General features: G+C 39.4%; 2 protein-coding genes across 2 annotated transcripts; one reads left to right on the forward strand and one right to left on the reverse strand.

Annotated features, from left to right (window-relative positions):
• Positions 1-5,123: 5,123 nt before the first annotated feature.
• On the forward strand, positions 5,124-9,045 carry nfkbiab (nuclear factor of kappa light polypeptide gene enhancer in B-cells inhibitor, alpha b). Its single transcript, XM_063909357.1, has 6 exons — positions 5,124-5,441; positions 6,683-6,788; positions 6,935-7,145; positions 7,779-7,867; positions 8,223-8,483; positions 8,566-9,045. The coding sequence occupies exons 1-6, from the start codon at positions 5,194-5,196 to the stop codon at positions 8,599-8,601; spliced, it is 951 nt and encodes a 316-aa protein (XP_063765427.1). The 5' UTR covers positions 5,124-5,193; the 3' UTR covers positions 8,602-9,045.
• Positions 9,046-10,749: 1,704 nt separating this feature from the next.
• On the reverse strand, positions 10,750-16,407 carry LOC134881762 (proteasome subunit alpha type-6-like). Its single transcript, XM_063909303.1, has 7 exons — positions 16,203-16,407; positions 15,588-15,682; positions 15,340-15,421; positions 14,460-14,615; positions 13,941-14,119; positions 12,892-12,986; positions 10,750-12,142 (listed from the first exon to the last, which is right to left on the reverse strand). The coding sequence occupies exons 1-7, from the start codon at positions 16,276-16,278 to the stop codon at positions 12,085-12,087; spliced, it is 741 nt and encodes a 246-aa protein (XP_063765373.1). The 5' UTR covers positions 16,279-16,407; the 3' UTR covers positions 10,750-12,084.
• Between the last annotated feature and the right edge of the window lie 40 nt (positions 16,408-16,447).

Raw genomic sequence — 16,447 nt, forward strand, 5'->3', positions numbered from 1 at the left:
CTGCTTATCATAAAAAACAAGTTTAAAAGAAATTTTAAAAACAAAAGAAGATGACATGTACATTTTGACTAAAATGTATTTGAAATACAGCTCTGCTCACTTTTGAGGGGCATTATGTCATTATTTTTGTTTGAAATAAAGATGAGTATCGAAGGAGTGACTGTAACAACACTACCCTACAGAACGTACAGCATGTGACGGTGTGAAGTCCTGCAGGAATTCAGCACCAAGTATCGCTACAGGAAGCAGGGGAAAGGGGAAGCACGTCAAAAAACAGGTAAAACTGTAAAGCCCAAAACTTTTCCAAAATGAAAAGGGATTTTTTTTTATGTCACCAACATACTTCCACACTCCACAAAGTCATACGTTAGGAACGTGATTTGATGAGTCAGTTTTCACTTTGACCCATCACCATAATGTATTTCACTGTGTGTGGCTGATAAAGTTATTCATGATGAGTCATGCTGAGTCAAACAAGTCTACTCATGCCCAGTATTCACAGGGATTCCCACGGGACAATCACACACGTGCACAGATAGGCCTACTGTACAAGCGGGTGTGCATACAAACTAGCGATACAATGGCTATTCTCTTAGATCAAATTTAAGAAGAATACTGGAGCTCACAAAGTGAATATAGACATTTAACACTGATCAAGAAAACCTTTATTTTGAAAGGATTAACACCAATTAATTTCTAATTATGAATTTTTTCACACAAATTAGCTTTCTCTATTGTACATTTATCAGATGTGATACAGAAAATGTACCCATAGGACATTCCCCTTTTCTGCTATTATCTTTAACATTTTTCCCAATGGAGCGTAGTTCCACACTTAATGACATCACAAATTTGAGTTTTAGGTTCAGGTTTATGGATTTTGGGGAGAGTTGTTTAGAATAATACATTTTATTCTATATTTATATACGCTCCTTTCAATGCTCTCGATGTTGCCGTACAAGATACACAGAACACAAGAAAAGACACCAGCACAAAAACTAAATAACATAATCAATAAGAACAGAGGATATGCCATGTGATCAGGGTGGATATGCCAGTGTGAAGAGATATGTTTTGAGACGTGATTTGAAAATAGAGAGTCAGTATTACGGATGTCCGGTGGAAGGGAGTTCCAGAGGTGGGGTGCAGAGCGGCTGAAGGCTCTGGACCCCATGGTGGTTAAGCGTGAAGGTGGTGCAGCCAGTGAGGTGGATGGAAGCAGAAATCCTAAAAGTGTGGGTCGGTGTGTTTGTCGGCAGGATGTCTCAGAGGTACAGCGGAGTGAGGTTGTGGATATCCTTAAAGGTGCGGAGCAGAATCTTAAAATCTATACGGTATCCGACAGGCAGCCGGTGAAGCTGCTGTAGAACAGGAGTGATGTGGGTAATGGAGCGGGCGGGCAGCAGAGATTTGGACCAGTTGAAGTTTGTGGACGGACTTGAGAGGGAGACCAAAGAGAAGAGAGATATTTAATAATACTTTTGGACTTTCTTAGGGATATCATGTATGGATGATACTCTATTCATTTCAACTTTATATGGAATAAAAGAGAGCTATGCCTATTTTCCAAATTCATACACAATATATCTCTATGTTCTAAGACAGTCCAAAAGTTTTGGTAAACAAAATAAACTCTCTCCCAAACCAACAAACTTAAAAAATATAATATTAAAAGCCTTAAACATAAAGAGTGACTATGACTTTAAACATGAGTTGGAAGTTGCATTAATCCCTCTAAAGTTTATAATAAGTGAGTGGTCCTACTGGAGATAAAATTACCTTCTTTAGAATCTTGGGGCGTGCTCCCAAAGCAAAATTAACTTTTTATTTCATTATTACCCTATTTACTTGCATTTGTCCTCTTGTTACTATTTTTAAGCATATGCATTGTCTTTGTGTTCACCTTGTTTATGTTTCTGTGTTGGCAAGGGAAATATGCTGTTTACTTTTCCTATTTGTTCAATAAACCAATAAAAGTGTTTTTGTTTTTTAATAATAGCATCGGGTCATACACACATGCTACATGAGTAGCCTATGTAGTGTAAGTCTTCAACAAAAACATCGGTGTAATCCATTGCTCAATGAGTAAATATGCAGTAGTTTGTAATATTTTGTGTACAAGCATGCTGGGAAAAACTATTAAAAAGTTAAAAACAATCATAAAGACGGAGCTTAAAACACAATAGATAACACTATCTCTGTTTCCTTTCCCAGGGTCTTTTCCCGTTAAAGCACACTGCAACCATAAATAGGTAGTGAACAAAGTGTTCATGACTTAGGTTACTTTCTGAAAACCCCTGAAAAAACAACTGGGAGACACCCCAGAAAAACTCTGATCCCTCTCTCTCTCTCTCTCTCTCTCTCTCTCTCTCTCTCTCTCTCTCTCTCTCTCTCTCTCTCTCTCTCTCTCTCTCATCATACACACTTACACACACAACTGTAGTAGTTACTTCCTTTTGTATGTGCAGCTGCTAGTAAAATGATTTTTGGGGAAATATTGTTTGTTTCTGTAATGTTTAAACATCAGTTATTTCATTTGAATTCCATTGTTTACTTCTGAAACACAGTGACATCACAATGTATCACTTGCGCTCATATTGGCTAGTGCTCCAACGGAATGTATAAGATAGGCTAAGGGGAGGGGCATGTGGAAGCAGTTGACCAATCAAAACAGGGCCAGCCAGCTATCCAATCAGAGCAGACTGAGCTCTGGTTTCAGACAGAGGGTGACAGGGCAGTATGAGAAAAATAAAGAGCTTTTTGAACATTGAAGCATGGAGACATGTCACAGTAGAGGCAAAATAAAATATGAACTTGAAAATTATCAGAATATGTCCTCTTTAAAAATCCATTTGATAGAACTTAATCAAATTCCTTTTGGCCGTTTCGTCCACTATCCAGAAAAGAAACACCAAAGCATCTAAAATATACACTGCTTCAATCAGTATTGAATTATGTAAAAGGGTGTGAAAATGTTGCAAGTATTTGTTATATACTTGAAATACTAAATGTCTAAATACATGCATGTGCCAAATGTGTGCCTTGTCTTGCATTTGTCTTGCTGCTTGCATTCCTTTCCTCCATTCATCATGGTTCAAACAGAGATCCCGTTTTATTAGAGTTCCTTCACAGCTGATTGTGATAAGGAGGCTAGATACATAACATGAATTCAGAATGAGCTGTGGGTGTAAGTGTGGCCTGTGTGGTTTGTTTTTGCACATTCTTGCATCACAAACTAATACATTCAGACGCAGAATGTTAAACTAAGATGTGCAATAGTTGCAGAGTGAGTTATTCAACATTATACAACATTGCAGAAACCTAAACCTAGTTTACATTCTGTTTCACTTCGCATGAATCCTAATATGTTGCACCACAGTGGCTCACGTGACAGTGATAATGTTCTGAGAGCGGAGCCTGAGCTAACCGGTCACGCAGACAGAACAATGGGAGGCAAAACGAGCCCGGAGTTTCCCTCAGGCCTCTGGAACATCACGTTCAACTCCATGTTTGTTGTTAAAGGGAGAGGTCACAGGCTAGCAAAATCTCGCGACCTTATCCAGAACTTGGAGTCCTTCCATTCTATCTGCAGAGGAACTGAGTGAGGGATTTGATACCGGGGTTATTAAAGGCACTGTGACAGAATGATGGGACTTTAATCCTCTTCTGGGTTTAAAATCAGCAGTGCTGTCATTCACTATGTTAGGAGATATTTGGCAGCACAGTTAGTGTACCACTGCAAGAAACTGATTTTGAAAACAGTATTAATCACAACCGACACAAAGATAGTGCAGGTATTATTTAGAACAGTTAGCCATAAAGCTGTCAATGATAAAGTGAAATAAATCTTTAACAACAATCACATAAAGGTGACCATGTGGTCAACATCTGCGGGTGTTCAGGGGAAACTCCACTGCAGGCCTGCTCTTGTTCATCATATCATATGCATAAACAAACTGAAAGCTCATTATGATCGCATTTGGGGTTTGGAGGAAACTCCTGTTCACCCCCAGGCGCCCCTGCAGGTCTGCGGGGCTGCTGAGCAACATTTCCTTTTTGTTCAAGGATTCAGCATGAACGTGCTGACAAAATGTACAGTATTTATAGGACTTTCCATGCAACAATTCCTCCCTGACAGCAACTCTTCAATGGGACAAGACTTGTGCAGCCATATAACACATGCTGTGATTGAAGTTATTCTGATTAACCTGGGCTTTCCCTTCTTGAAGAATTTGCATAAGATTTATTGAAGCATGATGTGTGGTGAGATGTGGCTTGAAGTTTTTGAGTTCCTCCTTATCCTTTTGGCCAGAGTTGGGGAGCTAATTGGAAAGCTTTGCAAGATACCACTTAAAGGGGACCTTTTATGCTAAATCCAGGTTCATATTTGTATTAAGTACTTCTACTTTGACATGTCTCCATGCTCTAAAGTTCAAAGAGCTCTTGATTCTTCTCATACCTCCTATGCTGCAGCACTGCTTTTCACCCTCTGTCTGAAAACAGAGCCCAGTCTGCTCATATTGGTTAGTTGGCTGGCTCTGTGTATCAGAATATAAAGACAACAAAGATAAAAAGTTCCCTGCCAGCATAAGTTTCAAGTCAAACTCCTTGTTTTAATTACCAAGAAATTACAATTTCCTTAGTAAACATTAAAATGGCAAAAAAGCAAGATAACTACTTGAGTAACTATGCAAAAATGTAGGTAGTTAAACTACCAGCAAAATACTGCAAAATATAGTTAATCTTCTAGTTTATTACATGTAGAGGATCACTGCCCCACAATGTTTTTGTGATTAAATACTATTTAGTTTGCATGATAAATGAGGATGTTTTGAAAGTAGCTACGGATTTCTAGTTTGAGCTGCATATAGAGATTACATGCATATGTATTGAGAAAATGTGCCATTAATATCTACTGCAGAAATGTTTATTTTAACAGCAGTAAATGTAGCCTGCAAAAAGACTTTGCTGTTGGTGACAAACTGAGGAGTGTATTTATATGTGTCTGAATAGAATTCCCCTCTTGGAGCCAGCAATCTGTGCCGTGTTATTCTGAGTGACAGTTTTCTGGAAATCCCCCACCTAGTTGTTAGCTCCGCCCCACTGCAGGCAGCCACACAGAGGGCATTACAGACTGAAGCACAACTCAGCTAATACACAACCAAGCGCACCTCGGCCCGAGTAACAACAACCATGGACCTCCACAGGACCAGTATACTAAACCAAATGGATTACAGTCGAGACCCTAAAGAAGGGAAGCCTCCTATGTCGACAGAGGAGCGACTGGACAGCGGCCTGGACTCCCTGAAGGAGGAGGAGTACCAGGCGGTGGCGGCGGAGATCCGTCGGCTGCAGCTGGAGTGTGAGCCTCCGCAGCACAAACAAGATGTAACCGGAGAGCTTCAGGAATGGAAAACACAACTCACAGAAGACGGAGACACGTAAGTCACTCCAGGAATAACCCTACAGAGTTGAACAAGGCAGTGTTTGTGAGTTTTCTGAAGTCTTGCAGTATCGCCTTGCTAGGCCCAGCTTGGGTCTACGAAGGTAATTTGATCCCTTTCCTGTGGGGAACTGTCTTCCTCCAGCTTGTCATTACAATACAGAGGCCCGGAGCTGACGTGTTTTAGGCTTACTTTAGCATTAGAGCTCATAAAAGTACACTGCTGTAGTGTTAACAATACCCATAAAGGGTGTCCGGTTTGAAAGTGGGGCTAGCTGCGGTCAGACAGTGGAATCGGACGTAAACAAAAGACTATTATCAGGAGGGATTCTGCTATAGCTGCGGGTCAGACTGGGAAAGTCCCAGGCGCGCCGCCAAGGAATCCGACCGAAGCGCGCTCCCGTGAAGCAAGAATGAAAAACCTTGAAAAAGTAACGCTAATATGTGGAAGTTTGCGCGTAACTCGAACTGTTCTTGTGGCACATGACACTCAACGTGCTTTGGCGTCGATATTGTAAACCGCGACTTAAAACATCAGAGAAGGACAGAAACTATGTCATGTTACAGGGATTCAACTTGGGGTCAGAAGAGCAGTGCTTCTCAATTTGGGCCCTGGGGAACACCTCAAAAGGGGGGTGATCTGTATTCATTTACACTCATTTACTGTAACGTAATTCTAAGGAAAGTATCCTCATTGCATAAAGAAGTTATCCCCAACTTGAAGTAATTACAGCATCCATTTTTACAATAACGCCGTGTTACACTTGCAAAACTATCAAATTGCTCCGAGTGATGATACGAAAAAAAACATTATGTAATTTGAATCTTTTGAATATATTGGGGCCTGAGACTTGGCCAACTACTTTATTGAATATCCAGAAAGGTAATTTCGTTTGACAAATATACTTCCTGTTTTTTCTGATTTAAATCAACTAAAAAACAAACAAACATACAGGTTATCATAATTGTATTGTTTTCTTCAGAAGACATCAGTAGAGGATGCTAAGTATTCCCGGAGCTTGATTATCACATGTTTTCTTTTTTGTCCATTGAGATAAATATTCTGCATTATAAACCTAAAGGACAGCTTTTTAAAAGTAACAGATATGGATGATAAGAAAGGAATCAGAAAGTCAGTGTATTGGCACTCAAATGCACAGGGGAAAAACAATACAAATTAAGCTGTAAAGTGTGTATGTATTGTAACAGGTTTTCCACTTTCATTCTCTGTCTTTGTAGGCTGCTCCACCTGGCCATCATCCACGAGGCCAAGGACTACATCAAAAAGATGATAAACCTGTCCAAGAACACAGACTTCCTCAACACACAAAATGACCAGAGACAGGTACTAGGAAGATTTAAACAGATGAAATATTGCTTCTTTGTTTGTCTGTGAATGTGCTTATTCTAGAGAACCTTCCCAAAAAAAAAAATACTGTCTCTTATTTTCTAAAAATAATGAAAGCTCACCTGAACTTCTTCCCCTCACAGACTCCTCTCCACCTAGCGGTAATAACAGGGCAGGCAGAAGTTTGTGAGCACCTCCTGCTATCCGGCTGCGACCCCACGCTGGTGGACAACAGCGGGGACACGCCTCTTCACATCGCCTGTCGCCATGGCAACCTGCTGTGCTTCAGCGTCCTCACGAATAACTCCCGGCCAGAGCATTTACACACCGTAATGGCTGCCTGCAACTATCATGGTGAGACATAAGGAGCATTTGCTTTTAAAAAACGCTACGTGTTAACATGGTAGGAAACAAAAATGTCTGGATTTAGCTGCGGTTGGTTAAATTATTATGTTTCTAACATTATTAGAATATTATGTTCTGTGGCTGTGGTTGTAATTTCCATTCTGTGGTGGCCCACCCCAGTGCATGGAAATAGGCGAGACACAGAACTGCTATTTAAATAGAGGAATGATGGGCAAAAAAATAGTAATTTCTATGGTTAGGAGGAAGAAGACATTTAAACAAGAAAGGGGAATGCCATAGCCATTCCTATCCCAAAGCTAACTATTGCATAGACCATGATATTAAATGCTAAGGCTCCAAATATATACCTGTTGTGCATAGACATTTTTATGCCTTAAATATTGCCTTTTTTGCAGGTTTAACCTTTTCTTATGGCAACCACATTTATATAAAAAAAAACCTGAACGTATTTTGGCATATTCAATGAAAAGGACGATATGAACATTTAATAATCAGCGTTAAATTTGCGAAACAATATAAATCCCAATAAAAGTAAATGCTTTGTCCACACTCTGCAGATATTCAATGGCTTGTACTGGTCTGGTGTCCGTTGTTAAGTATTCCTCTGATTTTGTCTTGCAGGTCAGAACTGCCTCCACCTGGCCTCAGTTCAGGGTTTCCTGTTGCTGGTGGAGAACATGGTGGATCTAGGAGCTGACATTAATGCAAAGGTAAACAGCATATACACACACACACACACACACACACACACACACACACACACACACACACACACACACACACACACACAAGAATACAATTGCATAGTATCAAACATGTTTGCAATCTGTTAATATAGCTATTCCCAACCTAAAGCTCTGTAATCTTAACTGCTTCACAAGGCCTATATAAGGGCACAGCACACTGGACTAGCTTCTTAAATTAGCTCATCTATGAAACCAGAGCAGTTTGGAATAGAATCCAAAAAAGTTTGGAATTGTGGGAGAATGGAAGATTTCCACCCTTAGTATTTTTTGAAACATCACCCAACTGTTAAAGCCTTGTGTCCTCTCCGTGTTTCTTCAGGAACAGCGTAACGGTCGCAGTGCGTTGCACCTCGCCGTGGATCAGCAGAATCTCCCCCTGGTCCAACTGCTGCTGAAGAAAGGAGGGGACCCCAACCTCCTGACCTCCGGAGGTCACACCCCCTTCCACCTCACCTACGGCCGCCAGAACGACGACATCAGGGAAGAACTGTACTCGCTGACCAATCCTGAGCTGAGGGAGCTGGCTGACAGTGAATCAGATGACAGCGAGGAAGAAGTGGACGAGGAATCTGATGAGGAGGTCCGTGTCGAAACAGCAGAGATGTAGCATTAAAAGTAGCATTTTTCTAGCGAGTGTGTAACCACTTCCTTTGTGTTTGCAGGTGGAATATGACGACATCAAGTTGAACGGACATTAGCAGGAAGCTAGGAAGGGAGAGAGGAAGTTACAGAGGCAGGAGGCTGTGACGGTAAAGGACACAAAGAAATGGCTCGGGACGTCGACTTGTTCCTGCAAGTGACGACATATGAGCCCAGGAGTGCCGATGACACGGCGCGTGCATGGACACGCGCAAGATTGGACTGGCCGTTCCAGGCTGGGGAGAAAGAAGGCGCTGAGATGTGTGAATACATGATGATAATAGGGTTGCTTGTATTCTGTGAAAATCATATGTCACAAAGAAAGATCCATCCACACAGCTGGACCTGCAGCAGCTCTGTTGTACGATATTGTAAATGCTGTGTATACAAAGATGTATTTTTTATGCAAGCTGTGAACGTGTACAGTTGAGCAGGTTGTATATGTGAGACAGCGAACAGTCCAGCACACTCCAGTTAAATTAAAAACACTCATATTTAACAAACGTGTTCGTATTTGTGGGGACTGGGGTGGTTGACATGGAGGCAATTTTCTGACTTGAAGGTTTTTTTTGGATTCTCAGGAAAGTTTTAAGGGAAAAAAATCTGTTCTCCTTCATACCTCAACATCCACAAAGAAGCTTTTACCTGCATACCATATGGGTGCTGCTGCCAATATGAACACAGCATCTATATAACTAAACACCAGTATCTCCAAATGGTTTAAAACAAAAGTGTAACTAAGTAGGAGTTAAAGGTTTGCTCCCATGAAGTTGAGCATCAGAGCTTTCTTGGGAATGCAAATCTGAAATAAAGATCTGATTTCATAAGAAACAAGCACGTGAAAAACTTCTCTCAGAACTTTGAGATAAAAGATAATATTGTGTATTCCAAAGAAATGATTCAATGTAAAAATGTTCAGAGAATTTTAATAATCAAAAAAGGAAAGGGAAAAAGGGCCACGTGAAAAACACTAGTTGAAATTAAGTGCATTTTCTTTTTAGATCTGAGATTAAAGTCAGAATTCTGAGAAAAAGTATTTTATTTTTAACACAGAATTCCGACTTTTTCCTCACTAAGAGATAGGATCGCAAACATTTTTCACACTCGTAGATCTCTTTTTTTTTACTCAATAGAAAAGATATAATATATAATCTCCTTAAATAATAAAAAAAATGCATATGCATTTAACTTCCTAAAAACAGGAACAGCCGTCACTGTGTCTGCTGCTATAAATGCCTTTATCACAGCATGACAGCCGACTTTCAGTCCTGACCTGCTGCGTTTTATTTTCATAATATGCATGCCGGGCAGGAAATGACTGACAGCTCAATAACTCCTTTCCACTGAATGAGGAACTAGCGGGCATCAGAGACTGCGGCAGTTCCTCCAGCTGGGTGTGTGTAGAAAGAGATAAGAGCATTGGGGAATTGTGTATGTGTTTTGTATATCATCTACATCAGGGAGTTTTTCAGGAGGGTGGGGTTTAGAAAGAAGGGACAGGAAATTCCCAGGAACAGAAACACTCAGCTGTTCACGACATTCCTGCTTCTCATTCCTCCTAAATAAGGGAATCTCCGCGGAACAACAGGATGCTTATAAGTGAATTTCGGAGTAAAGAGGAGGAAGGGAGTTTTACTCTAATTCCTGTAACATAAATACTAGGAGTCACTGTTCAATACACTTTTAATCTGTGATTTTTTTTCGCAGATCATGCCAAGTATGATGGCTTTGCACACTGCACGTTTCACCATGGAGAAATACATTAGGGGGGTTAAAACAGACTGTGGACTGGTACTTGAAAAAGACCCTGTTCACAGCCATGGTGTCCTTGAGCAAGCCACCAGGTTATAGATTAAGAGGTTTTATTTGAATCCTTGTTTCCGTAATTGTTTCAGCCTTTATTCTCATGTAAAACCCCAAATATGTGTTCTCAAACAAACAGACATCTGAGATTTTAGAACAGTGGCACATCAAAAGTCCATTTCATTTTTATTTTTAAACTCCTTCAGTGATGTTCACCTTTTGATTCATACTCCAGACTTTGACCAACCTAGTAACACTGGAAGTAATTGTTATAGCACCTTTCACAGAGGTGGACAAAGTACTCAAAGTATTTTACCAATGTGAAACTAATGTTAACTGACATGGAAAGACTCTTTATAACACACATGTACTCATATGTGGAGAAAAGAAAAGCAGGGAAGATGTTCAGTAAAAACATTGTGTTTATTAGAAGTGCAATTTACAACAATGGCAGCAGAGAGAAGGGGGGTTGAGACACAAGGGGGAGAGAATGAAATAATCAGCGACTTCCTGTTGACCTGAGCAGACCTAGATAAGGGTGAGATAGGGATGACTGTCCTAATCAGAGCATAGAAATTACAAACAGTGGAGGGGGGGGGGGACACTTTAAATTAGATCAATAAAATGTATGTGGCAGCCCTGAGTAAAGTTTGGAAGCACTGTTGAAATACAGTGACTCAAGAAGCTATGTAAAACAAAATGGTGCAGTGGAGACGTATTTTTGTACGCCAAACTTAGCATTGCAACGGCTTCCTCGACTCCCGAAACTCAGCGTTAGGAACATCGTAGAAAATAAGATCTGTGGCTAACACATGTTTATGATACACATTATTGGTTCTGCACGATAATCTCCAAATACCAACACAACATTTATGATTTTTGAATCGTAAATGCAACTGCCAGAAGTTTAAAAAAAGCTAACGTTAGGCTATAAACAAACTACATGACGCTTAGCTGAATAGCGCTTAGCTAAAGGTGGCTAATGATGTATTTTTTGTCGCTGAAAAGATTTGAAAGTCCTGAAAGATTGTATACCCACAGAACTTATTTCAGACACACGTTTATGATAGTTACATGTTTTGTACAGCAGGATAATCTCCTTATATTAACACCAACTTTATGATTTCCTAAACGTAAAGGCATCATCGGCAGCAGTAAAAATCTATCGGCATCGGCAGCAGTAAAAGTGAACAAAACTTGAACATTTCAGAAACTTTTATTAACCACAGACCTTATTTCTAAATGAAAACAGGTTCAAAAAGACTTGCTAAAATGCTCACTCACTCCCGGGTGTTAGAACTCAATCCTGCACTACTCTATACTAAGAGGTTTTAGAGGTAATTGTGCTGTTGTTGTCCTGTTACTAAACCCCCATCTTTCCAATCTGCTCATGTCGCACTCATCAACTAAAGCCATTTGGGCTCCATCCAGAGATAGGAGGAGATATCAGACTGGTGTGGTGGTACTGAATGTTCAGCATCTTTCCAGAAAATGCAGGAGGGATGGACGTGTGGAGAATATCATGTCCAGTCAGCGACTATGCTAAAGGTGGAGGTGTTGGGGCAGATGGGTAACGTTTTCCCAACCACCTGGTAATAACTGTTTATCTTTGTATTTCAACCACCACCTCTTTGGAACAAGATGATGCCAACTCCTTCCTTCTAGGCGAGACCTTTTTGCAGAGGAGGCAGAGGAAGGGGTTTTTCTGGTGTTGCCATTCATCCTTTTTCAGAGTCTCCTCATTCTCTCTCAGACAAAGCCACCAGGTGGACATCGATCTCATTCTCTGACAGAATCCTGGAGCACAAACGCACAACAGTTAACAGGGATCCTTTTTTGTTATGCCAGATGTTTTTGACACATTACACCCTCTAAGCCCCTCCTTTGATCTTATCCCTGCTTTTGTTTTGAGGGGAATTTCCATTAGTCTGTTCTTGTCCATTTTTAGAAATAATCCTGAGGCATTATTGACAAAGCCAACACATGCTCAAGTGATTTAACTTTCTTCAGTGTCAGCACAAAGATGCAAGACTTCTGCAGGATATTGACGACAGTTTAAATCTGCATGTCTAGACAAACAGCAAACATTGGTTCTCAAAATACATCCAGGAAGTTTAAATGAACTAGGAAGTGCAGAAGGGTCATTTACCTATGGCCAGCATTATATTCCTTATATATTTTTTGTATACTTTTTAGTTATTTATTGACTTATTTACCAGATGCATTTGGCTAAGAATACAAACTTTGTTTATGTTTTTACATAAAGTATAGTTAAAACCAATCAATCTCAGCAACAGAACAAAAAAGGCAAAACTACATTTCAATGAAATAAATTAGTAGTTAATAAAAAATGAAACAATATTAATTTAAAGTTAAATTAAAGCTGATAACAAGGTAGTAATATTTAGAGGAGCCTTAGACATGGTGTTTCTTTCAGTTGCTACCCATTGCTTCAATTCATATGATTAATACTTCACAAGAGGGTTGAAAAAAAAAAAGAGGGATTTCTTTTTATTTACTTCCTTTGGAGGACGGCAAATACTCACTTGAATCCAGATCCTTTTGTAGTGATAATTCCCACCTCCAGCTCAGAGGGCTTGAAGTCGATGGACAGAACGGTGGACAGGCATGAGATAGCCGTCTGTTATGGGAAGACAATTGTGAACAAAAAATAAACATTGCGTCTGACAAATAGATAACAATAGATTAATGCATTTGACTTTTGGCCAAGACAACACATTTGATGACATCATCTCTGGCTTTGGGAAGCATTGATTGATATTGTATTTACCATTTTACAGACCAAAAAACTTCTCAAAAAAGAATGAACAATGAACTTGTTATTTTAAAATAAAATATCTAAAAAGTACAAGTTTTTATCATATTACTATCAGTGCCTGATTTGTAAAGTAATGCAGTAACATTCTAGTTTGGTAACACGTTTGTGAAACTCCCTGACATGTCTGACATGTCCAGAAATTCAGCTGGTCTGTTTTAAGACAGAAAATCCAAAGTGGCATTGTGTATCTGAATAGTCCGAGAACCGGTAGGAAAAAATGTAAATAAACCAGGTTTTTTTAAAACATAGATTAAGTTATTGCGATCCAAGAAAAATGTCACAGGTATATTTTTCTTAACGATGTAATTTCAAAAAATGTTTTATAACATATCCCTTGTAGGGGATATGGAACAATCATTTAACTATGTTTCAAGATGACTTGGAAAAAGCAAGATTTTAAATGTTCTGTTAAATTCTTTCTCACTTGATGAAAGAAGCCACTGTCTCTTAAAAAGCACAGCGGTTTAAATGTATATTTCAAAAGGCTTAAAATACATACACACTTGTGAAGACTGAAAAACAACATCTTTACAAAGAACAGTAACAAAATATCTCTTTAAATTTGAACACTTAACTCCCTTATGACAATTCTGACTATTAAAAAAGAGAAAATGTGTTCTCTGTTGGACAATAGAAAGTCCAGGATGTGCTTAGTCTCACATTGGACAGAGGAGGAGGATACACCAGGGACATGTAAAAGTCTTGAATCACTTTGTATAATTCTGTGTGTTTACACTATATGTGTGCAAACAATACCTCTATGGTCTGCTCATAGGTCCAATCCAGCTTCTTCTTGACTTTCTTCTCCAGGTAGCTGGTGGCCTCAGTCTGCTTGACTCCGGCTGCTGTGGCCTTAAAGCCACAGTAGTATCCGGCTGGATCACACTTATACAGCTGAGGACCCAACTCTTCATCCAGACCCACAAAGATCATACCTGGAGGGGGAGGGAGATAAGACAGGGGTATAAATTACTCGTGTCTTGTTAGATTAAAAGTGGAATATGGACTCATAAACAGCATTGAAAAGCCTTGTTCAATGGTTACACAAATATTTTGAGCTGATTTTCAAAATAAAGCTGTGAGGAAAACCCTCTAAAACACCTTTTATACATGACTAATGACACTCTAACCAAAACAGCTTCAGTGTGGATTAATTACATGACAAACTAATGTTTAAAATAAAACAATGCACTGGTCCTAAAGGAACATATCATTTCAGAAATAGAGAACAGTAAGGGACTGTTTGTTTTTATGTAACTACATGCACACACTCACAGCAGCCCAGTGGCCTCATCTCTGCGTTCTGTGTGTACACTTGAGAGATGTCCGCCATGCGTTTGCACAACATGTCCACAGGGATCTCATAGCCGTACTTATACATCCAGTTAGCCGCTTCATACCGAGCTCTCTGCACCTGAGACCTGCTGTCAGCTGGAGGGAGGAAGAGCCAGAAAAAAAGCTTAATAAAGTATTAAATGATTTGGAGAAATACATCGACGAACATTATTCAATCCATTTGCTTTCAGTTCCTGCAGATTAGCAGTTGTCTGCTTACAAGTTTCTTCACCCGGCACAGCTGTATTTCTCCATGTACATTCAATTAATATTATTACCTTTTATTTACATTACTACAACATTATTTGGTTTGTGAATTAATTGTAACCTCATCAGGTTGGATGCAAACTGAATTTTGTTGTACTTTGTGCAATATCAATAAAGTGTAATCTAATGATACACTTCTTGAGGCAAATGGCTCCTAGGCGTAGTATTGGTTGTCTCTGACCCAATTAAATCACTGTTCTTAAGAAAAAAGGTATTGGAGATTGCAGTATCCCACACAACACTAGTTATTTTAGTACATTTTCTTTTTCTGTTAAGGCTGTAGTTCAATGGATGGAAGCTACACTAAGAGAACAAGACACCTTTGTCTATCTTCTTGCTATGTATGTTTCATTTTATTTTATATAAGCCTTCCAACTATTGTGAGCCTCTATATTGCATGCTTTTAATGATTTGTTTTTGGGGATAACATCTGTCAAGGGACTACAGATGAAAAAAAGTTCTGCTGCAGCTAGAGTTGTCCCATGGCTGAAATGGCACACTCTATTTGTACTTATTCTTTTGTTACGCATGCATTCAGAAGGACATTGCTTACCAGTCATGCCGGTCATAACACAGCCAATGTTCTCTGTAATTTTGAACAGATGTGTGACTGTCATCGCATCCAATAGCTTGTCCTGAGAAAAACACAAGACAAAGAAATTGTAAATACAGAAACGAACACAACTTAGTAATGCAATAACCAAAAATGTTGACAGATGTGGAATCCGACCAGATGCTTTGTAAAAAGACACGGAAAAACAAACTTCTGTGTGTGTCTGAAATGTGTCTGTGTATACTGACTGGGACTTTCTTTTGTGTGACAGCCACAACACAGTCCTTTCCTCTGATCGCTACGGAGGTCAGTCCTCCCTGGTTTATGGCTTTGAAAGCATACTCTGAAGACAGATGGAAGGGGGGGAAAACAGATTTAGTTACAAGAGTGCACTTTTTTTATCATACAGGTTTGAAACTGTTACATGCAGTTAAAACACAGCACAGGGAATGAATGATAAGAAGTGGGGGAAAACGAGTCAATATTTTTGCTAAAGTTAGTTGACTAGTTGCTAAATAATAAAAATAATTCCAATTTTAATGAAAAAAAAAGTATCAAAACATTAGCTTAAGCTAGCTCCTAACAGCTAAATTAAGATAGCTGAAAAGCTAGCACAACTGCAACATAACGAAACAATCAATTAATTAGTTACTACTTAATAACTATATTCCATTATAGTTGAATATAGACATACACCAATTACAGTCATATTGACCCTTTCAAAATGTAGTGACATGTTTTAATTCTAAATAACAGTGCGAGTGTGCAATATAGAAGTTGCTTGCTAATGTTAGCATGTTAGCCTGCTAGCCTGTGGTGATGACAGAGCAGGTTGAGTTTTGTTTATCTCTCTCACTACTTACCGACTTGGTAAAGTCTTCCTTCTGGAGAGAAGATGGTGATATGGCGGTCAAACCCCGCACTAGACCCTCGAGACATAGCGGCTGGATAAAACTAATTTAAACTTGTATAGACTTAAATTGAAACTAAACTGAGAGGCAAAAGAGCCAAAACATGGGAAGATCTACACCGGATGTGTTTTTTCGGAGTAAAAGCTTCTACTTCCAGGTCAACTTCACAGCGTCATAGTTTATAGGTTTTACCACTG

The sequence above is a fragment of the Eleginops maclovinus genome, chromosome 19, assembly GCF_036324505.1.
Source record: "Eleginops maclovinus isolate JMC-PN-2008 ecotype Puerto Natales chromosome 19, JC_Emac_rtc_rv5, whole genome shotgun sequence".
NCBI classification, from domain to species: Eukaryota; Metazoa; Chordata; class Actinopteri; order Perciformes; family Eleginopidae; genus Eleginops; species Eleginops maclovinus.